At 40.3% G+C, this 23,939-nt stretch overlaps 1 protein-coding gene across 3 annotated transcripts; it reads left to right on the forward strand.

The window, feature by feature from the left end:
- Positions 1–104: 104 nt before the first annotated feature.
- LOC103279649 (membrane-spanning 4-domains subfamily A member 12) lies at positions 105–23,822 on the forward strand. Of its 3 annotated transcripts, XM_016995552.2 has the most exons (6): positions 106–353; positions 4,754–4,873; positions 16,772–16,828; positions 19,734–19,865; positions 20,737–20,847; positions 21,580–23,822. In XM_016995552.2, exons 1-6 carry the CDS (start codon positions 264–266, stop codon positions 21,703–21,705), a joined length of 636 nt encoding a protein of 211 aa, XP_016851041.1. In that variant the 5' UTR covers positions 106–263; the 3' UTR covers positions 21,706–23,822. The 3 variants fall into 3 exon arrangements, with proteins under 3 accessions (XP_016851042.1, XP_016851041.1, XP_062823499.1); XM_016995553.2 differs by lacking the exon at positions 16,772–16,828 and having other exon boundaries at positions 105–353; XM_062967429.1 differs by lacking the exon at positions 4,754–4,873 and having other exon boundaries at positions 107–353.
- The last annotated feature ends 117 nt before the right edge of the window (positions 23,823–23,939 follow it).

The following is a 23,939-nucleotide window of genomic DNA, read 5'->3' on the forward strand; positions in this document are numbered from 1 at the left end:
GCTGACTCCCCAACATGCCTTCCCCATTTCTGCATCTTCTGCACCAACTCTGGCTGTGTTTGACGTCAGCAGTGGTAAAAGCCAATAAGAAGAGACCCCCCTTTTCTCTCCTTTCCCCTCAGAAGAGCGTGCTGCTGGAGCTGAGCAGTCAGGCCAGGCGAGCTGTCATCTATGCTCAGCCTGTGTGCCTGATGCAGCCGAGCGCGCTCAGTTGCTAGGGGACCCTGTAGGCTTGGGAGCAGCCGACACACCAGCTAGTTCCCATGCAGGGAATGGGGACCTTCCGGCTGGGGAGAAGGACTGTGATGTACACTGTGGAAACCATTCCTAAAGGGAAGAACCGAGTCCTGGGGGTGAGTGACACAACTGTGGGGGAGTGCATGGAGTGGAGTGGAGTGGAGTGGAGAGGAAGGAAGGAGGAAGAGAATTGTGGCATATGAATGTGGGAGGATGGAAGAGACCAAGAGCCCCCCACAAAGAAAGCTCTGGATCTCCTAATTTTGGGGATGATGCCATTCCAGATTTCTCCTGTGTGTCATTTGTGCTGTGCGTGTGTGAAAAACAGAAAGAGATGGCAGGAGCAGGTAGCAATAGAAAGAGTGGGGGGAACTGATGTCAAGACAGATCTTTGTAACAATCCCCTGAAGTAACCTAGGAATGCATCGTGCAATTTCTCTCTCAGACTGGGGGTAGGATTTATGCCCGTTTTGAGGAGAGCAGCTCATTCTAAGAATGCTTTTTTACTGGTCTTTGTGTGCATGTGTTCGTTTCTATGCTAAGCATTCCCACAGATCAGTAATTAGTTTGGTAGCCAGCAAGAAAGGAGACCAGGGAAAGGTGCTTCTGACCCTCTGCTCTTTCTGGAGTGCCCAGTGCCCTGCTCTGTGTAGCTGGGGCACAGCAGACTTTAGTACTAATTTTAGGACAGTGGAGGGAAGGCTGAGCATTGTCATCTCTATGCATAAGAGGAAAGGAGCAGCATCACTCCAGGAGTAGAGTGTTAAAATAGAAAGTCAGGCAGAACTGTAACAACACCTCTGAGCAATCTCTACATGAGAAAATGAATTGCATCGAGTCGTGAGCTTCAGCAACTAAATAGAACCTCCATATGCCAGATACTGAGGACAACCAACAGCAGAGCAATAGCACATTTTTGCTTCATTGGAGGCATGGAAAAAAAAATACTGTATTAACTGGGTCTTTGGTATGATCCTGCATGGGTCCACCCTATAGGCTGATGGTGCCACTGCACTGTTCAGAAACCTGACCACGAGCCACAGGCTTTTGTGTTGGCATCTGTGGTCTCTGTGCACAGGCCTGGGGCTGTTCTCTTCATTATTAATACACATGCCCCAATGAGAGTTCATCCCAGCTATTAAAATGGTTTCCTGGGCTGTATTGTGAGTGAAAAATAAGCTTTGTTACTGGTCCTGGAAGCAGTATCTGACGTAACATCTTCCACACATTAAGAACACAATAACAACAAATTTTTACTTTTTTGCAAATAATAGTGAGGAGTAGCATCAACCCCCTTCCCCTCAAAAACTTTCCCAACCCCCATTCCTCATGGCTCTTCACAGACCCATGGATGGATGGATCGAAGACTAAAGTAAAAGAGGGGGTATTAGGACTGCTCTTGAAGACTACATCACTGGGTAGATGAGTCCAATGGCATGAATGTAAAGGCTGGATTCTGGACCATGTTGTCTCTAATTTTATGGCAGTAAGCCAGCAAATGTACATGGCTACTTTTGAACCTAAAACACAAGGGTTAGTCTAGGCTCATTTGAACGTGTATAGAAATTATGCACATGTATGTATCAGTTTGGCTTAGGTTCAAAGTAGAGGACATGTCTACAAAGGTGGATTTCCATGGTTGAGTTCATGCTTTAGTACTACAGAGAGTGTTTATTAAAGGAATTCCCCACCTTTGTGCTATAAAGAGATGTGCTACTATGCTGAGATTTACCAGCCCTTCAACATGCATGCTCTTTGGAAAGACAGCATAGACCTCCAACTGAAATAAGGCTATATAGACTTTGTGAGGAATGGAGACCGTCAGGCATCAAATATCCTGTACAAGTGCTTCGTGTCCTCATGAAAGAGCCTTGCTATCAGAAGAAACAGCATCAGTGTGCATTGCCTTCTAGGTTTCTTTGGCTGAAAAGAACTATATTTACTTCCCAGTTCCACCACCAACACTACTACTAAAGGTGGCACATATGAAATTAATACAGTATGTCTGATCTGACCTTTAAATACACAAATGCATTAAAGTCCATATTATATTTAGAAAAAAAAACTTGGATACTTGTGATAGTCTATTACAGAATCCAAAATTGTCCATATGGCTGGCTGAGATAGTGACATCTTTGCTTTCTGAAGTTTCAGCATGCACAAACTTTTGATTTACACAAACTAATACTTTACTGAGTAGGAACAAAATCATTAGAGTGACCATATGGGTATTGCCTGTGCCATGGATATTGATTTGTACTTGTTAATTCATTTGTATAATTTTATCTTTATATATCTCTGTCTAAATATACATATTGATAAATAATTACTGTGATTAAAATTTTAAAATGCAGCACACGTCATCATGATGGAATAAAGCATGTCCTGGTAACAGGGTGCCTGCTTAGTTTGCAGTTCAGTAGCTTTAGGACTGATGGGGAACTTCAGTGTCTCTGTTCTGATGGTTGCTTAACATTAAACCAGTCTTGGACTGGACAGTACTTAAGATGAAGGAAATCTTCAAAGAAAGGATTTTTCCATAGACTACTCTTCCAACAGGGGACTGTCCACTATAAAGTTGGACTCACAACTACCCCAGTTACCATGTGGCCTGGCTCATTTATTCTTTATGGCTTGACCTTGCAGAAACACCAGCAAATACAACTGTGGTTCATTCGTCAAAAAACTAAGCAGGAAACACAGAGTGATTGCTTTATGTTGAGCTTTCCATGTGTTGCTATGTGGGTAACTGGACTAAATCTCACCACACCAATATTCTCATGTGGCCCTACCCTATACTGAAATCTTGCGTAGTTTATCTCAATTTGCACTAGTGCTTTTTAAAGAACTGCTACCCACTCAGATACCTTTCCTTCTTTGGGTTTTGGAAAAATTCTTGGACCTGAACCTTCAGTAGCTTGTCAGCTAGTACCAGGACTGGGGAAGAAACAGTCCAAACACAGTTAGCCCCAAGAGACAGACAGACACAAGCTTGCTCCTCAGAAATCCTTTACATCACCTCTGTTGTTTTCTCACAGGCTCTAAATAGCAGCATCTCTCACACGTGGCCCTACCTGGTGTTTATATGTGAAAAAGTCAAGCAACTTATGTTACTACAAAGCCACAGTATTCTCAGCTATAAAATGGTGGCAGAGTTATCCATTGCCTTCTCTCTGAAGATGAGAGGGTCAATATTGGTGTTGCAAGGGTAAATCTGAGTTGAACATTGGATTCAAACAAACATCCCTTTAATCTCAAAATATCTAGAGGAAGAGTAAACCACGTGAAACTGGTCAAGCTTCAGCTGATGTAGGAAGAAAGGGGAGGGGGGAAAGAATGGATGATTTGATATCCTATAGTATAAAAACTATGAAGTTATCGAGTTGGAAGGTGCCATGGGTCCAATAACTATCTAGTAACTTATTTCAAAATAGTCTTGCTCAACTTAAAGCTTATCTGAATGTGATTTATAAAATATATTTTTTCAGCCAAGTGCTTGACATACCACTTTTTGCTGTACCAGGCAAGTTTAACAAACTGGAAGTTTAGAAAAAGACCTTTGATAGACGACCATCACGAGTTGAACCACCTGAGTCCAGTTTGATGGGTCACACTATATTCTACAGATTCCAGGGTTGTTGTGTGTTTTCCGGGCTGTATGGCCATGTTCCAGAAGTATTCTCTCCTGATATTTCGCTCACATCTATGGCAGGCATCCTCAGAGGTTGTGAGGATGCCTGCCATAGACGTGGGTGAAACATCAGGAGAGAATACTTCTGGAACATGGCCATACAGCCCGGAAAACACACAACAACCCTGTGATCCCAGCCATGAAAGCCTTCAACAACACATTCTACAGATTAATTTTGTAACTTCCCATAATTTTTGGCTGGCCTGAATTAAACTAAAAACCTTAAATCAAAAAGATTTCATTGTGTTGTGTATGTCAAAGAAACAATCAGATCATCCAACAGAATTATCTGCGGTAATGCATCTACCAGCCCTCTACCCCTATTCTTAGGTCCAACTTGATCCATCCTATCCAATTGTGAATTTTAATTTAGTGTTCTCTTGTTCTGCTAGTATCTGAACAACACAAAAGTACTAATTGGAGCAGATGTATAAATGTCAGATTTAATTCAACTTGCAGATGATAATAACTATTCCTGTGATCATTTGGGAACATAAAGTTCTTTTGCAATAAAAAAAAATCAGTGGAATGGGTGGAAAGTGTGACATGCATTGTCCATGGAAAGATGCTTCAGAATGAACTGTGTGCTAATTAATGGCACCATTAAAAATGGCTTCATCTTTCAGCCAGTTCTCTGGTCTTAATCTTCTGAAGTCAGTGTAGTTTTTATTTATTGAATTTATATCTCAGCTTTTTCTCAAAGTAAGATCCAAGACTGAAGAAGTGTGTGAGGATGCGTGTCCTGAAGGAATGTGTATAGCTAGCATGTGTCTGTGTGAACCTAATCCATCATGTGCCAAGTATTGTTCCTAATTGTATCCACAGACCATCCAGATCATGACTGGCTTCATACACATTAGCTTTGGAATCATTCTCAGCACCCTGACCAGTGTATATACCTCATTCTTTGTGTCGGGAGAGATCCCCTTCTTGGGAGGAGCATCCGTGAGTATTACAAATTGGACCGGACAAATCTCTGGGATAGATAGAAACTGAGATAGAAAAGCAGGCAGGTAAGATTGGAGAGGAAGATTAAAAGACAGATGATAGATGAAAATGGAATGAGAAGGAGGACACCATGCTGCATGCTAGGAGATAGGGATTGTATGGAAGAGGCATCAACAATTTGAAGGAAATGCCCACAGAGCCATCAGAAAGCTCCTGGACAACTGTGATTTGCAGCACCATTCTAGAAATGCTTACATAGAAGTAAACTATTGAATTTAGTGCAACCTAATCTCAGCTAAATGAGTACAGGCAGTCCCCGAGTGTATAGGGTTGCAGTCCTATGGAGATTTCAAGTCAGTGTTGTAAAGTGAAACTTTCAGATACCTCCTGGCTTCTAATGAGAAGACAGATGATCTCTTTCATTTTTCAAAATCCATTTTGAATCTCATTTAGTCTGTTGTCTAAAAATGGCCTGCGTGCTCTAAAATATTTTATGGTATTAGACTTCATTCCTTTCCCTTCTTTCCTTATTTTTTTTTCTTTTCTTCCTCTCTGTCAAAATTCAGTTTGTTTTAAAAATTGAATTCACACCAATTTTTAGGAAAAATGAAAGCATTTTTTAAAAATAAAACCCCCCCTTTCCATTAAAACGTGCTATATACAGAGGTTATTTTTAAAGAAGGAAAGAATGAATACACATGCAAAGTAGTGGTATATTTTGAGTGAATTCCTTGAAACAAATAGACAATTCATTTCTGAATTAGGGTTTTGGATCAGTTTCATACTAGATAAAGCAGGTACTGTCTAGAATGTATACATGTTTCTCTCTAGGTACACCTTTATACTAGACAGATCTCAAGCAGGAATATTACAAACTTCCCAAATTCTACTGTACAGAAAGCAGTGTTTTACATTCTGTCACTTAAACAGGTCTTCCTTTGGTACAATTGTTGTGCCTTTCTATGCAGAAAAGGACAGGGCTGGCTTTATACTGAAAACAAGAAGTGCAGCTCAAATGGAGAATTAATTGCCATGGTCCCATTCTATGCAATCTTGGGATTTTTAGTCTGTTGACCTCTCTGCCCCTCCCAGGATTTCATAAATTGGAATCCAAATGGCCTCAACCCACCTGAAATGTGAAATGATAAACTTAAATGAGACCAAACAACTGTTCTTAATCCCATTCCTTTCCACATTAACAACTATACTTAAATATTGAGATTTAAAGACAGGTTAAATGTGGGACACATACAACACTCTATACAAGTTTACTCAGTACAACAGTGATTGGGTGCATATATACTGTAGAATAATGCAATTTGACACCACTTCAACTGTCATGGATCAATGCTATGGAATCCTTGGATTAGCAATTTGATGAGGCAACAGCACTAATTGGCAACAAAGACTAAAAACATGTAAAACTACAGCTTCCATAATTCCGTAGCATTGAGCCATGTCAGTTAAAGTTGTGTAAAACTACATTAACTCTAAAGTATAGATGTACCCTTTGTCTGAGGAAATGTATACATGAATCTAATCTAAAGAAGACTTACTATATGCTTCGCTGTCATTGTGTTAAATGTCTCTCCTAGTTTCTGCCAATAAACTCCTTCAGTGTAATACTGATTATCAGGTGATGGGCAGCCTAAGGCCCCTTCTACACTGCCATATAATTCAGATTATCAAAACAGATAATCCACATTATCTACTTTGAACTGGATTATATGACTCTACACTGCCATATAATCCAGTTCAAAGCAGATAATCTCGATTTTATATGGCAGTGTAGAAGTATCCTGAATCTTATTGGTAAACTCAATTATAGTAGAGCCACTGAATAGGAGATACATTTTCTCATCACTAAGCATGTAATTCAGCAGGTCTACTGTAGTCTGGATTGCCAGCAGGAGTCAGGACTATATAATATCCACTGCAGTATTCTAAAGTAGAATTTAACAACCTCAGCATTTGTGCACACATATAACTCTAGAATAACAGAGCTGGAAAGGTGCTGATAGGCCACTGAGTCCAATCTGCCAATGTAGCAATTCCAGCTAGAGCATTCTTGTCAGCTAGAACATCCCCATCAAATAGCTGCCCAGCCTCTTTTTGAACTGTACAGAGAAAAAGATCTCCACACTTCTCTAGATAATTGGTTCCACTGCCTAAGTGCTCTTACCATCAAGAGTTCAATCGAAATCTACCCTCTTGTAACTTAAAACTATTAGACTTAATTGTACTTCCTGGGGTGGCGGAGAACAAACTTTTACTATCCTCTCTGTGACAGCCCATTAGATATTTAAAGAGTACAATAATGTCACTTCTTAGTTTTTTATGTTGTATTAGATGTCCCAAAATATATACTATCTTTATATTATGTTGCAGGGTTTTCACAAGTTATTTTTCAGAGTATTAACCCATGAAAAAATTAAAGTGGATTTGCCCCATCTGCAATGTCTTTAAAATTACTATCAGGATCTCTGGTAAAGAATGCATCTCAAAAGGTGGCAAATAGGTGTTAGCCTTATGGATTCACTGGGTTTTGTGTGCAACCACAATTCATACGAATTTCACCCAGAACAACCTTTGCAATTGAGTGACCAAACAGAGGGAATACAAGATCTGAAGCACTTGTGTGGTCATGTCAGCTATTACTACACTTTACAAGTAACAGTGACTTCAGACTTCAAGTGTGAATGCCCAGAGGTTACGAGGCCTCAGGTATATTATTTGCTAAGAGCCAGTGTGGTATATGTAGTGGTTACAATATTGGATTTGGAAAATGTGGGTTTTAGTCCTCACTGGACTATGAAATTCACTGGGTGACCTTGACTGAGTGACCCTCTCTTTCCACCTAACCACAAGGTTATGAAGGCAAGATGGGAAAGGGGAAAGGTTAAGTATACAGTCTTGAATTCATTGGGATGAAGGCAGGATATTAATGCAATTATTAAATAAGTATGTGAGATTGGAATAAGGTAGAATGTATTGAATCAATCCCTATTTCAATCTTCATTCCACAGACAATAACATCTAAGCATAATCTTTGCACTCTTGACAGCAAAGATCTACTTTCACCGCTCATCATCCAATGTGGACAACAAATCTGCTTCCACTGTTCAACCATAATGCAATTCTACTAATTACAATTTGGGCTTAAATTTAAGATAGCTGCAATGAGAAGAAGAGGGGCTATGGGAAAGTAACATAGAGTAGAATACACAAATACTTTTGGAGTGGAAAAGGCCACAGCTTTGTTGATTCCAGCTCTTAGATGTTTGGCAAAGTCTGGATATCAGATCCTATCATTTGTGCCAGTGAGATTATTTTCTCACAGTATCCCATCTGTTAGGTGAACTCACAGGATGACAGTAAATGGGCACAAGTTGCTGTTTGTTTCTTTGCCTTCAGGGAATGAGACAGCGATAAGAACTCCTCGCCCCAAGATCCCTGAAAGAGCCCCCCAAATATGGGGAAGTTCCACCGCTGCCAACCAACACAGCTAGGATGGGCTGGATGGAGCAAAAGTGCTTCAAGGAACCCAGGATACCTGGTGAATAACCAGGAATTAAATAGCAGCTCTCTTACAGCTGTGCTTATTCTGTTGTGGGATCCAGCCAGGTAGAAGTATGTGAAAAGGGATACACGGATGATAGAAGGGATGGAGGAGGGAAAAAGGGGGCAGAAGGAAGAAGGGAAGGTATCTCTCTCCTTGAGCAGAAGGTGAGCAAAAAGTAATGGCAGAGCTTTTTCTTAAAGGGGCAATTCAGCTCCCCCACAAATGGCGAAACAGTTTCATTTTAAACTGAAGAACAGGGGGGGATTCATCACATGACAGAATTGGCCATTTTGCCCATCTCTATGCGGCTAATTTACAAAAAAAAAGGCACTAGCCAGCCAGATTAGAAAGCGTCTGAAAAGATAATCCTTTAAAAACACTTTTAAAATGCCAAGATAGCTGTACCGTACATTTGAAGGCTACGTCATGTGATGAACACAGTAGGTTGCCATTGCTTAAATAGGTAGTTCAGTAGAATTTAATGAATGTGATGAAGTGGTTAATTGCGGTTCAACTAAATGTGAAATGCTCAGCTACATTTTGGATTTTTCTTACACTAATCATTAGTATCAAGGTGTGTGTGCTTATGTTATTTTGATTGTAGTGCTGAGAAAAGTTTAAAACCATGACCCAAACTGGTCCCCTCTCTATATGACTAGGAATGTTAACGAAAAGGTGGCTATCAATGTACTTCTTTGGATGTAGCTCCTAGCTACGTGGAACGGGTTGATATCAAATCTGATCATGTTTGGAGAACATCCTTGGATGTGATGAACAATTACATAATCCAGGCCTTTTTGACATCAGGAAAATTGGGTCAAGGTTAGGCAGAAAAGTATGTATAAAGCTGAACAGATTTGATGCAGTGCTTGTAGAAAGGACTGCAAATCAGGCAGTTTCTGATTTGAATCTCACCTCAACTATTAATGTAATATATGGGTTTAATCAAACCATTCATTCTATCTCCTCATTTGCAATATTGTCTTATTTTGCAAGGTTGTAAAGATTACAGCTAGGTAACAAATATGTACCACTTTGTGCTGCACACTGCCAGTCAGTGATTTGTTATGGCTTCCATGTCAAATACTTTGGTCTTTATTAACATAGACAATTTTCCATTCTGTTCATAGCAGAGTGAAATGTGTGCTTTTGTTTTACCAAATGTTCACCTTTTGTTAAGATTCCATATCCAGAGATTTGTGGAGTATTTGCTAACAAGCATTTTCATACACAGAAATTTTGGCAAAACAAAATATTAGAAGATAAAGGGCTCTGCAATTGTGTGGTGTGAAAGGGTCCAAGGTAAATTGTAGTGACACACAAAGCCCAGCGGGTGCTTAAGCTCACCGTACAAATTCCATAACCTGAGAGAAAATAAGACACATCACCTTGAGTGTTAGTAACTCTGCTAGAACAACACAGCACAGTATTTCAGACAGGAAGTTCCTCTGCTTGTAAACTATTTCAGTAGTGCAAAGATAAGGTGCATTTGCACTATAGAACTAATGCAATTTGACAACATCTTAACTGCCATGGTTCTATGCTATGAAATCCTGGGAATTTTAGTTTTACAAGGCCTTTAGCCTTCTATGCCAAATAATATTGGTGCCTCACCAAATTACAACTCCCATAATTTTACAACATTGAGCCACGACATTTAATGTGGTGTCAAATTACATTAATTCTACAGTGCAGGTGGTCATACAATGTCAAAGCCACTTTGGCAGAACTTTTGAAGTCTTATTGGAAACTGATCTTGGTGACATGTAGAAAATAATTTTAAAATATTATTTTCATTAAAAGAAGAGGCTTCATTTGAAACAGTGTATAATACAGTATATCACTTTTCATATATTGTACATCACTAACATTATTTATACATTTTATTTAAAATTCCCAGTACCATTATCCAGCTGGAGGCCAAAAGGGGGCGCTAGAGAGACAAGGAGAGTCCATTTTATGGGGGGAGGGGGGTTTGAAGGAGTAAAACCATTTCCCTCTGTTTTCCTGTTATCCCCCCCCCCCCCCACCCATGTCACCATTGTGGATACAATCTTCCTTTATGAAATGGGAAGTGGGAGGGGGAATAACCAGTAAATACGGGGGAAATGGTTTTCCTCCCCCCACCATAAAATGGACTATCCTTGTCTCTCTAGTGCCCCTTTTTGGCTTCTGCCTGGGTAATGCAACAGTACCAAATTCCCTTCAAACATTTCCATCTTCCCCACCCCCTTAACTACAACAAACATTAAAAAATTAAAAATGACTTCCTACCTTCTCTTTCAGGATCATATTAAATACAAAGTTATAGACTGTTCCAATTATCATACTATATTTAAGATCTCTCCTGTCTTCTAACTTCAATAATGGCTTCTTCATCCTCAAGCCCCACAAGTATCTTCATAATTCTTTCTATTTGATATAAGACATAAAAGGTCCCAATCAGTTAAAAAGTGTCCATTGAAAAAGTGTTATCTTTTTATCAAGCAAGATAGTTTATCTATTTCTACTATTCCTAGCACCTTTATAGCAAGTAGTGTATCATACCACCTTACCACACAGGCAAAATTGCTTGTCCTATGACCGTTTCACCTCAGTTCAGGGATAGAGCCAGCCAGATCCCATCAGATGACGTAGATTTACTTCTGGCAGGGCTCCATCCCTGAACTGAGGTGAAACTTGTCGTAAGAGGGAGCAGTGAAAATACGGGAGGCTTGAGAAAAACAGGGGAGGGGGGGGCTGGGTGGTGATGCTTCCCCTCGTGGGATAAGGTAAGGGTGATGCGGGTGATGCGGGGCAACAGGTTCCCAATGCACCACACCAGATTTGCCACAATCCATGGCAAATCCCCCCCCCCCCTTTGATCACTATTTTGACCTCAATGTGATGAGGTCCTTAGTTTGTCCCTCACCCCTTTCCTGAATTTTAAAAAATATTACTTTTGGGACCACAACTCTCAGAGGCCCTGAGTGGATTCTGGGAGTTGTAGTTTTTAAAAAGTAATGTTTTCAAGTTCATGTTCTGTTTCATAGAAAATAAATGTTTCCAAAGAAGGGAACCTTTGTTTCCTTTCCTAAGAAGGAATTGTTCTCTGGGGTTTGTGGACACCTTCTTTTCTGAGATGCTAGTTACTATATCAATAATTCATAATGAAGGGGAGTGTAAACATGGGATCAGCCAATGCTAGCACTTACCTGCATGCAAACAGCAAGCACACAGTATGAGCAGAATCCACGTTGAGCTGCCATCTGGTTTGGCCACTGCAGGACTGACTTCATGATGGTTTATGCCATATGTCCTCTCTGCGGCACATGTGATGGCCACACCAACATACTCAGGCAAGAGGCCACTATAGAAATGTAATCCAATAATATGAACTATAAAACAGTAATTAAACCAAAATATAATCCATGTGTTACCAACACACATACATTCATAGAAAGTATATAGAAAACTCTATATTCAGAGTTTGTGGGTCCCACAACTCTATATGTTTTATAGTTCATATTATTGGATTACATTTCTATAGTGGCCTCTTGCCTGTGCATTTCAGGGAATCCTTTCTTTGTATTGTTTATTGCAACTTAGCACGCCAACATACTGCCACCACTACTACCACCACCACCACCACCACCACACAGCTCTGCCTTGGCCTTACCTATTAACTTGCTTCCTTTAATGTAAATCCAACAATAGCAATACTTTACTATGGGTTGGGAGCACTTTATACTGCAGCCTCAGCACGGTTCTAGTAAATCCCATTCTCAGTGTATATACAACCAAATGCAATTTGTTGTCTCGATTGATATTTGATTCCTGGTGAAATCCTATGAGGTCTGCAGTGATTTGAATACTGATAACTAAAAATTGAAGATGACAAAAGGTGGACATAGCAAATTTATGTTTGGCATGTGGCAATTTAGGATTGGCATACAGATCCATCAAAGTATTTTAAAAAATAATAAACATAAAGCAATCAAAATTTAGTCTGCACTCAAAAGTGAACACATCATAATTATGTTCTCTTCAGATTTGATTGAGTAGATTTTTTTTTACAAAATTTGGGTTTTTATTCCAAAACCCCCAGTGTTATACAGTTAGCAGAGCTATTGATCTTTGAAAACAACAAGGTTTTTTTTTCGTGTCAGGAGTGACTTGAGAAACTGCAAGTCGCTTCTGGTGTGAGAGAATTGGCCATCTGCAAGGACGTTGCCCAGGGGATGCCCGGATGTTTTGATGTTTTTATCATCCTTGTGGGAGGCTTCTCTCATGTCCCCGCATGGAGCTGGAGCTGATAGAGGGAGCTCATCCGCGCTCTCCCCAACAAGGTGGAAAAACAGGAATCCAGCAACACATTCCCAAGATGGGGCCAGTGATAACCATTCTCAGCACACACATCATATTTCTTCTGAGAGCATCCCACAAACTATGCAGACTAGAATCTTACTTTTGAACTTAAAAACAAAAATTCTCATCAAGTTGTATTATATTCCTTGGATTCCATAGTATACATTTCAGGAAAAGCATAGAAAGATTAGAGACTTCATACTTTTTGCCTAATCTTTCTGCTCTAGTGCTCTAGCGTGATGCCGCTAGTTCTTTGCATATATTTATCACAAATAGGTCATCTTTGGATGGATGTCAACAGGATGCATGGTTACTGCCAGCTACATGTCTCCCTTCTCTTGGCCCAGCCTCAGTTCAAATCATGTCAAAGCTAGAAACACATGAAGTCACATCATGTTACCAATTTCTGCATTTCCTGCAGCCAACAGTTAACAGAAGGTCTGGTAGGAGAGTATTGAGTGCAGTAACACTGATTTTTGGGGAGATGCAGGTCAAAGCCATCGACATAACTGTCACCTATTCCAGTTTGGCAGGGACAATTCCAAGTAATCCTCTGCCATTCCACTTTTCAGCAGCTTTTAAAATATCCCAGTTCCTTTCTCTTCCTCCCACTTCTCCTTCTACAACAGCTCACTTCAGTTGCTGCAAACTGAGCTCAAACTGCAAACTGCTGTAGCCTCTTCCAGTTTGTGTGTCTTTCCTCATTAAAATGTTTTCTGACCTGACCACATTCTGATGTTGTTTTGTCATGTTCCAGTTGTCAATGGTTATGTCAATTCATTTCCCGTAAAATCTGGTTATTCTCCTACCATTAAAAAAAATCATTTTCTTAAAGGCATTGTTCATACCAGTTTCACTTTTGCCCCACAGTGCTTCATTTCACTCACTTCCTGTACATGTTTGCCCACACCTCCTAGACATGTGGGGTTCAGGATCTTCTTCCTTATTAACTGTTGATTAAGAAGACTGTAGTCTTTTACACTCGAATAAATTTGAGGCAGGGGGAGGGGATGACATTTAGGGAAAGATTGTAAAACAGTTCATTTTGCAAAGCAGATGGGTGAGCTTCTAATAAAAACAATAATTAGCTTAAGAATGATTAAGGTATCTCTGTCGAGGCTACCCCGATGCATTGGCTCAAACTTAGCAACAGAAGTTAAGGAAACTGAGCCAACAATTAAGACGAAAAGTGTAGCATGGGGGTTAGAAAGCCATGGAAAGGGGAAAAACAGCACAAGACAGCCAATTTGTAGGGAAAGTCTTTAAAGCTGGAATGAATACTCTGTGTTCACAGCATTAAAAACAAACATGGAATAGAACACTAAGTTGAGAAAGGTCCCATCTACACTGATCATTTAATGCAGTTTCAAAACAGTATTGAAGAAAGTGATTCCACTGTGCAGATGAGTACATAGGAAATCCTGGAATCAATTTGAGGTCTAGATGGGGATTACAGAGCACTGATGCACATTAAGAATATTATTTTGCATTCTTTGGGTGAGCATTTGTTGTTTGGCTGCCACAATTTGAAGCTATGTGCGAATGACATTAAATGGCCAGTGTAGATGGAGCCACACATTACAGAATGTAATTTTTTCTCATAACTTCTTGGAGCAAATCATGCAAAAACCCTGAATGTGTCCTTATCTCACCGCGTTCAGCAAATGCCCTTTGGGGATATATGGACTAAGGTGATATCTGTGCTCATTCTTCTTACTGTCAAAACTGTGGCCGTCTTTTCAGAGCAGCCATTTCTTCCTCTCCTGCATCTGTGAAATACCACATCCTGATCACTGATCACTAAATCCATGCTCTAATATTACTTTCATTAGTCTCCTACTGACATTTCTCTATGTTGTCTCTAAGTGTTCCTTGGTTAAACTGGCATGAATTCATGAATATAAAACCTCATCTCAGCAGAATACAAGCCATGTTATAAAGGCCTTTCTTTTGCTTTCCCACAGTTAACCACAAGGCTGGCTTGGGTCCTTACACACTACTTTTCCAACACCTCTTATCCACAGACTCAGTACCCACACTTTCCTTATCTGCACGGCAAAAAATATTCATCACCAGAAATGTCTGTGGGCCTCTCTAGGTCCTCCAGTGCAGTTCTATGGTATGTTTCTGGTCCAAAATATAGGGTTTGCTATTGTCAATGGGATCGGGAACCCATGAGCATTGGAACATATCTTCCATGGATAAACAATTTTAACAATATTTTCCATTTGAAGTAATAACATCTAATGATTTGCAGTTAAAGAAAAAACATTTTTAATTCCCATCCAGAGAGTTCTTCGGGTGCCTCTGACCGAAATGCAAACCCTGGGAATTTACAAGATGGAACCATAACAATTAAAGTGAATCATAATGTTGTAATTATGTAGTGTGAACAGCACTTAGATGTTCTTCCGGTGTCTTTCAATATATGTCGCAGCCTCTTCTGGACTTCCTTGCTCTTTTTTCTCATAGTCCACCCTGGAATGCCTGATAGCTCCAACCAAAGCTGAATGTGTCCTTACATTCCCTCTAGTTATGATTCCCCAGTCAATTGACTATGTTGTTGTTTTTTGGTGGAACTATACTTTGAATTTAAATTAAATAAAGTACTCACAAATGGGCTTCTTTGCACATTGCTCCTTCACGAAAAAGCAAAAACCTTATTTGATAGAGTCAGCATCTTGGTAATAAGCAATAATTTAAAGACTTGGTAGACTGCCAGCCAATCTGATACAAAGGTTCTCTGTGCCTTTTTTTTGCTCTAGCCATGAACGAAAGGACAGACTTTTGTGTTCATATCAGTTAACCATTTTCATATGAATATCCGTCCATAGCATTACATACAATATACACGTTTAACTTTCATCTCAGGCAGTTACAGTTTTGTTATGGGCCATTGTGGGAAATTGAAATGGGAACCCATTGGGGTACCCTGCCAGGCCTTGTCTGCTGAGATGATAGTGAATTTGGTTAAGAATGATGACATTTGTAAAGAATAACAAAGTTCAAGAATTATTTATGCCTCACAAAGGAAAGCTTCTTTAACGGATATCTGCAAAACAACTCTCTTAAGCTTCATTGGTTTCCTTATTATGGATGTGACAAGTGTTTCCCTTGAAACTATCACAGCCAAATTACTGCTCAAAATACTCACCTCACTGAATCATTACCATGTTTCAATACCTTTGTGCTTCCTATCTTCAGCCTCATTTGTCGTTTTATCATTTCATCTGATCTGTTCCTGCTTGCAAGCTCACCTTCACATTAGATCTTTGCTTCATAACACCATTTATGAATAACTTGGATGCCTCCCATAGCCATTTCTAGTCTGGATAAATTAGAACTAGGAGTGGAAAACAACAAAAAGCAAGGATAATGACACAAGACAGTGAAAGATATGTGAATGTGTTCACCACAGAAATTGAAGGCTTGGGGCAGGATTGGACCTTACAAAACCAAATATGGAACCAGACAGGATGTTTGTCTCAGCCCTAAAAACCATCCAGATCAAGTATACTGAACACCCTGGCAGAAAATGCATAGTATAGCTGAGATCAATCACTTGATATGGTAGAGACAACACAGCTTCAGAGCAAGGCAAAGGTATCAACCTTCATTCATTCTACACCTCTGTTTCCTTTTGCTCCCTCATAACTATTTTCCTTCAAAGAGAAAGTACAGAAGCAGCCTTAGATCTGAGACCCAGAATAGAAAACTGAAGTAGAAGATTGAGGTGTTAATAAGTGAGAGCTGAGAACATGAACCGTGTCAGAGTTATAAGGTCTCTTATGTGTAGAAGTCTGGCATCTTAGCTAGCTACTGGGGCACTTCGCTGATAGGGCACATCATTTAAAAAAAAAAACACCACCTGGGTTGTTCTAATCTCTGTCATAGCCTTTTAAGATGCGTCCAGCAATGGTGGAAAGTGAGAAACTATCTATAATGTGATTTATCAATTGCATCTGTGTTTCCTTCCTTCTAAATAGTTCATTGTTTCTGGATGCCTCTCCATTGGTGCTGAGAAGAGCCCGACAGAGTGTGCCGTGAGTCAGCCTGATGTTGTTTTCTCTTCTAATTGCACTTTTAACTTGAATTACAGGAAACCTAAAATGTGCAGCAAAGGTTATACATGTATGGGATGACATATTTAGCAGGGACAGTCCTGATTAATCTCCTTTTGTATCACTTTTCCAGCTGCTTCTAAATGTCCTAGTTCCTCTCTCCTCTTCCCACTTCCCCCATTTGCCCTTGGTTACTTCAACTGGTGCAAACTGAGGTTGTGTTTATATGAGCCAAATAATATGGACTCTCAGTTGGCAGTCTACACATCAGAGAGCTAGATTCTCAGCAAAGGTGCTGTATCCAGCCATTAATCTGGCTCAAGGGGAAGTGGGATTTATTCTGGACCTTTCAGGAAACTCAAGTGTTTTGGAGGTGTGGACACTTGAACTGGGCTGCATCTGGATTGATCCAGTGTCTACATGCCCAACAGACCCACCACTGCATTATGGATCACAGGCATTTCCCTTGCAGAGATTTGCTGGTGATGTTGCTTCTGGTGAGGTTACAACTGTGCCCAGACATGTAACCAGGACGTTGCCAGCAAGCCTCATGTCAACTCCATGAGATGGGTTATAGCAGGCCTGGGAGCATTCTCGGAGTTATTTTGGCATCCAGACAGCTGGCCGGCCAGACATCTGACTCAGGCCATGTTTCCACTTACCCAATTAACCTGGGGGAAACTGCTCTGGGGCTTCCCCCATGCTGCCCATGAGTTTCACTGGAGTCCCTTTGGAGTCCAGATGGGTTGGGGGTGCTTTGGGGCCCTTACCATTGCTGCCATGTTGCTGGCCACAAGCAGCTCCCTCGCAGAGACTTGCTGTTGACTTCATTTCTGATGATATCACAACAGGGAACCCAGCCATTTGATCAGAACTTTGCCAGCAAGCCTTTGTGAGGGAGCTGCTTGTGGCCAGTGATACAGCAGCAGTGGCATCAGCCCCAAAGTACCCTCAACCCATCTGGACTCCAAAAGGGCTCTAAGGATACTTTTGGGCATCATTGTGGAAGCTTCAGAGCAGTATTCCCCAGGATAATTGGGTAAGTGGAAACATGGCCTGAGTCAGAAGTGCAAAAGCAGTTTGTACTCATAGCAAAGAGGAAAGGACGTGGTGGATCTTTCCCTATACGTTTAGGAAAAAGCAGATTGATGCAGCCTTTCCTAACTTGTTTCTTTCTCATTAATAACATTTGTCTTCTTGACCACACTGTGATGTTCCTTGGCTGCATATGTTTTTGTTTCATCTGTGAAATGTTAGAAAGTATGGGCTAGTACACTTGAGCATTTATCCACTTTAATCCACTTTAAATGCTTTGACTGCCTCCTGCAGAATTCTGGGGTTTGTAGTGTAGGGAGGCCCAGGACTTCTCTAGATGAGCAGTTTAAAGGCCCCTCCTTAAACTACAAACCCCAGAATTCTGCTGATAGTATGACATAGCTGAGAGTATGGCAGGCTTGACTTGGACTGGGAGACCTAGGTTCAACAACATTCACCAAAAAATTCATTGGATAATGTTGGGTTAGTCACTATTTCTCAGTATAACTCACCTCATAGAGAATAAATTGGGGGCAGAAGGTGATCTATGTGTGTCTCCTTGGAAGAAATATATGATGAAAATATATTGAATAAATAATGGAGTGATTGTTTTAAACACCTCTTCCTTAGAATCACCCCATATATTGCCTTGTGCAGATATGATAAATGCGGCTCCTGTTTGCCATCCATATTGCCAATGGCATCCCAGTCCTACCCTGTGAAATATTATAACTATCAAGCGGTTGGTCTGCTAGCTTAAAGCAGAAGTTCTATCCATCCTCCATAAGACTCACTCATTTGGAATCCATCAAGGTGGGGATGCAAGCTTTAGTTCCTCTAATGTCTGAGCTTTTGCTAGGTCTCCTCGCTTATGCACCTTGGCATCTATGGAATCAGGAATAATTCTGCAAGAAGGTGGGTATGGTTTTGAACCTGAGGGAAATTGCTGGTTCATTGTTGAAAAGTCACATTTTGAATCTACAGTTCTAAAATCCTCCAGTCAGTATGGTCAGTGGATAAAAGAATTCTGAGAATTGCAGTCCAGCCAAAGACAGGACTTTTTTTCAGGAAAAGATGGTTGTGAAACACTGATGTTTTGCTCATTGCTGACATGTTCATATTATTGTTGTTTCTGTTTATAGAATTTGCAGCTATGAAGGCAGTTTCAACAGATACCTGTTTTAGCTATCTGGGTAGAGACACTGGTGAAAAAAGAGAAAGGAAAGTGTATACTACACACAATGATTTCTCTACAGTACTATTGTCAGTTCTCTCAAAATGTGTCATCTGTCTTCTCCCTAACCAGCTTCTGTGGCTGACAGTATCAGTCTTGAGTGCTTCATAAGAAAGCATTCTCACTTGACATTTGAACTGAAGTGCAGAGAGACAGCATCCTCTGAAACTACAGAAATAGAATGAAGCATTATGTAGACTCTCTCATTCACTGGCACTCTGAATCAAGGCAGCTCTTTTCACTTCTAGGGTTCCCAAGTATCCTTTATTGTAAGGGATGCCCTTTTTTCTGAGGGTTGGAAATAGTTTCCTTTTTTTTTTGAAGACTGAATGCAATCCCTTCCCCCTATATTTGGAGTGTGGGCTCTTCATAAAGACATAAATGTTTGCATCAGATAATTTATGAATGCAGGCGATATGTTTATTTTACAGAGCAAGGCTACCTAAAATCCTAACCCTCATTGGATATTTAAGAAGAACACAAACCTGTTGATATTTGCTTCTTAACTGTTGACTCTATATGTCATGACTTTCAATGGTTCCTTATTGCTATTTTAAAAATGCCATGTGACTACCTCCTCCCCTCAGCAATTACCTGCATTGTTTCTATGTTTTTCAGGTGAAGGGTTCTCAAGCCATGAACATAATCAGTGCCATCTTTGCATTACTTGGAATACTGGCTTTTATAGTAGATCTGAGCATAAATGGGCCATTTCATTCTGATGACAGTCATCAGTATTCCCTAGTGATGGTAAGTAATTGTGCCTTAACAACATCATAAGTCTTGTGACCTCACCACATGGGCGAATTTGTCTGTCTTGAGACACTTTCACTTTAGGGACGGAGCCCATCAGATCCCATCATATGACGTACACATCTACTTCCGAGGAGGGCTCCAGACTTAGACACCTTTCCCCACTCCCAATCTCCAGCAGAAATTCCTCTTAATTTTTCCTTTGTCTTCCCTAGGAATGTTTAGGTGTTACCTCAACAGTATGAGCCACAGTAAAGACTAGTAACCATGTTTCCCTTTTCATTTGAGATTGCTAATTTGCTTCACATGCTGATTTCAAATCCTAGTTAAAGGGGAACCTAAGATAACTAATGTAACACTGCTTATTAATTATGTATCTTAACAGGCTCCAGCTAAAGGGAACCAATATGTCTCTGTTTTAGATATTTTCATCATTCTTATTCTTATACACATACATACATCTCTTCAAAGATCTTGCAGAATAATACAAAGAAGTGTGTTTGTCATAATAGTCTAAGCACATAGCCAACTTTCTGTGTACTGATAAGTAAAACCTACGATGTTCAGTATATCCTACTAAGTACTTTGCATAGTATAACAATCTTACATCCAGAAGATTATTTCCTGTTATAGCTGGATATCAAAACTATATCTGAATTAAAACACATTTACACTAGATTTATATTACCTTTTCAATTATTCTGCTTGTGATTGCAAGAAGGAAAGCTTTATGGCTTCAAATGTGTTCGTTGTAATGTGCACACCCAAAACAGGCTAAAACATAATGATTGCATGGATATGAACGATAAAGCAATAGATTTTAATTTGGTCAGCTTGTAATATTGCATTTGTTTTCTTTTGGGAGAAGACCGGCAACAGAATCGCCATAGTATTGTTGACATTCACCGTGGTGGAATTCTGCATCGCATCTGCCACTGCCTATTTTTGGTGCCGAGCGACCCGCTCTGACTCCAATGAGGTGACTGCATAATTCTTATCAGGGTTGTAATTGCATCTCTGTCTGGAAATTTAGAGTGCAGTGTGGTTGCTTTTGATGTAACTCATCAGGTTGATTGAAGTGAATAGATAAGTGGATATGCAAGAAACAATAGTAAAGAAGATGGCCAGGATCAGGTGGGAAGATAATTGGAGAGAAGGATATTTCTGTGGATAGGAACAGGCTTTGTTTGGATAGTGATGACGAAAGGATGCAACAATAATAGGGTCAAGACCTGATCTATCCAATCATGTTATGACATCAATGGGAAATGAATCTGTATATCCGAGTGCACAGCCCATGGGCCGCCTCATGCATTTCTGTAGTTCTCTCAAGACCCTTTGGACCATCTGCAGATGTCCTAAAAAGCACCTTTTACTTTTGAGAGCCAGATTTTAACCTTTGAAACTGGGAAGCATGTGCCTTTCTGTCTCAATCGCAAGAAGATTATGTTTTCTAAGGTAGCAAATCTGCACACTTTCCAGTTTCACAGGAAAACTGTGCATTCTTTAAAGTAAGCAACATTTCTTCACAGTTTCCACTGTGCCAGCAGAAGAGAGGGGAGGAGAAAGCAGTCAAGGGGGCAGTGGAAACAGCATCTGTGGTCCCTAATGAATTTGAGAGAAGATAGTGTAGCTTGCCTGATCCCTAGAGCTGCATCTTCATATCATAGAAGAATGTTGGAATGCACTCCTAATGTTTTCTGTTTTCTAGGCCATATTAATTGAACCAAATGCCATCAGGACAGACACAGAGACTCCTTCTGTTGCAGAATCATCAAGAAGCTATCCACCAAATTCCAATGATGTGAATTATGATCCAAAAGTCGAGACTGTGTAAGAGACTCAAGAAGGGGAATCTGTATGGAGAAATCACACTGGCTGCACCTCTTTTGAGGTGTAAGCGCTGGCCCTTTCCTGCATGACAGAGTTCCTTCAGTTACTGCCAGTATTCTAAATGCCAGGCCAATGAGGTCAAAGGGACTATCTCTCTTCTTTCTCCAATACAGTCTTGGTTTCAGGCTGGGACTAAGAAGCATGTGGCTTGATCTGCTCTGCCTTGGACTAAGAGGTAACGAATGGACTCCATTTCGCATAGGCCGTGTATGGCACTAGCTGTGTGCCTGACACATGGACTATGAAAAGTCTCAAATGTGTTTGCAGATGATCTTGATCTAGTGTTGGGGGTGGTCACAGAAAAGCTGGGGACCCAAATGAGAACACAGAATGGAAGCACACGCAAGTATTGGCAACTCAGTGCTGCTTTTCTGCCTTTGGCAGGCTTTATGGTTGACCTTGGGATGAGAGGTTAAAATCAATCAATCTGTGAGGTTGATATGAATGATTAATGCCCAATGCTGCAACTGGTTTGTAAAGAGTTTTGGTTGAGCTGGAGTCTCATGAGAATTAGCCAACATAAGGGACTACCTTGGCTCCAATACTTGTAATTGTACCCCTTGTGCTTCCATATGGGAGTATGATTTTGATGCAGAACGCTGCATTTGGCATTCATTTGAAATGCACAGCAAAGCTGATTGGTTTTACAAAGCTTATCAGCAATGCTGCATGATCTTAAGCGCTGTTAACTACTACTCTTACTATGACTATTTATATTTCAGTTAACTGTACATATATATCCATTCAGATTATTTTATCCAATCACTCTTGCCCTGGGAAATGTTCTGCCACTTTGTTCTTTGGAAGGGTCATCTCTTTGTGATAGGTATATACCTTGCAGGTATGGTGAGCTAAAATAGCACTTTGTACCTCTACTTTTCATTAGTCTTGCTGGTCTATAAGTAGGCACCCTCCTTGAGGGGGGAAAAAAGAGACAATACCCATTTTACATTCCACATCACTGAATTCTATTCCAACTCTAGTCATTCTGGAGTTATGCACTGCCATCTAATACTCAGAGATCTTATAAGAAATCTTTTTTTTAATGGATAACAGAACACTGTTGATGACAGAACTAATTGGTTCCTTTGACGGACTTTTCATGTTTCCTTGCACCGTTCAAATTTAGCAACGACACTGAAGCAGGCTCAGGAATAACAGCTGGCACAAGCCTTCATATGACAGATCTCTGCTTCATGGAGCAGAGATCTGGAGGGGAACTAGGAGGAGTTGGACCCTTATGGTTTAAAACAGCCTTCTCTCAACCCAGGTCACTCCAGGTATTCCAGGCTTCAGTCCCATCAACCTCAGCTAGTACCAGCACTGATCAAGAATGGTGGGAATGTGTAGTCTAATAAGATAAGGAAGGATTGTAGTAGATGGAGAAGACTGGTTTACAAGAAAGTGAATTTTCCAACCCAAAACTGTTTTCTGGAAGTAGGGAGGCATTACACAGTACCTGTTAGGTGAGAATCCCACTCAGCTAAATACAGTATCAGCAGGTGCTTAACCAAATGAAGAAATGAGCACAGTCCAATCCTTCTGCTCAGTGGCCCGTTGATTGAATATGAGCTGTGCTACAACATGTAGTGCTCTTGGGTAAGTTTCATTTGTTTCAATGAGGCCTAGGACAGAGAATGTCCTGGTGGATCATGCCCTTGGTCTCCAAAAAGGTTTGGTTGGTTTTTTTTTGTTTTTTTGCCTGCATATCATGTAAGTAGAAGTTGGCATTTTTGAGATTTTCTATTACTGTTAAATAATTGGGAATGTCTGGATTGGAATCAATTCCCCTGGCTTCTGAGCATCTTGGTTAATCTCTATTCAGAGCATGTTTTCATGAGAAATTTCTACTATTTAATGCCTGTTTGTAAAACAGGGAGTTCTATTCTTAAGTGACCTCACAGAGGTCTGACTCTTGCAGTTATTTATTTCATCCTAGACAAGTTAAGGTTTTAGATTCTGAAGCTGATTCACTCTTTCTAAAGTTTGATCTTGCTATTCATGGGTATGATTTTTTAAGAAATGAAATGAAATGAAACGAAACATGTATTTGAAACAACACATGTCTGTCTTTTCATTGTTCCCTCCCATCTAACAAAAAGACACACTCGCTGGCGGTTACTTTTGCTGGATAGACTCAATCCAAAATGGAATGGATACTGGAGAACCAACTTACTT

The sequence above is a fragment of the Anolis carolinensis genome, chromosome 1 (genome assembly GCF_035594765.1).
Source record: "Anolis carolinensis isolate JA03-04 chromosome 1, rAnoCar3.1.pri, whole genome shotgun sequence".
In the NCBI taxonomy this organism is placed as follows: Eukaryota; Metazoa; Chordata; class Lepidosauria; order Squamata; family Dactyloidae; genus Anolis; species Anolis carolinensis.

Bases quoted from the DNA above. Each gene is read 5' to 3' on its own strand.
- LOC103279649 (XM_016995552.2), top strand. From the start codon at position 264: ATGCAGGGAATGGGGACCTTCCGGCTGGGGAGAAGGACTGTGATGTAC. The intron at 354-4,753 runs GTGAGTGACACA...TTGTATCCACAG, and splicing joins GGAAGAACCGAGTCCTGGGG to ACCATCCAGATCATGACTGG. The intron at 4,874-16,771 runs GTGAGTATTACA...CCTTCTAAATAG, and splicing joins CCTTCTTGGGAGGAGCATCC to TTCATTGTTTCTGGATGCCT.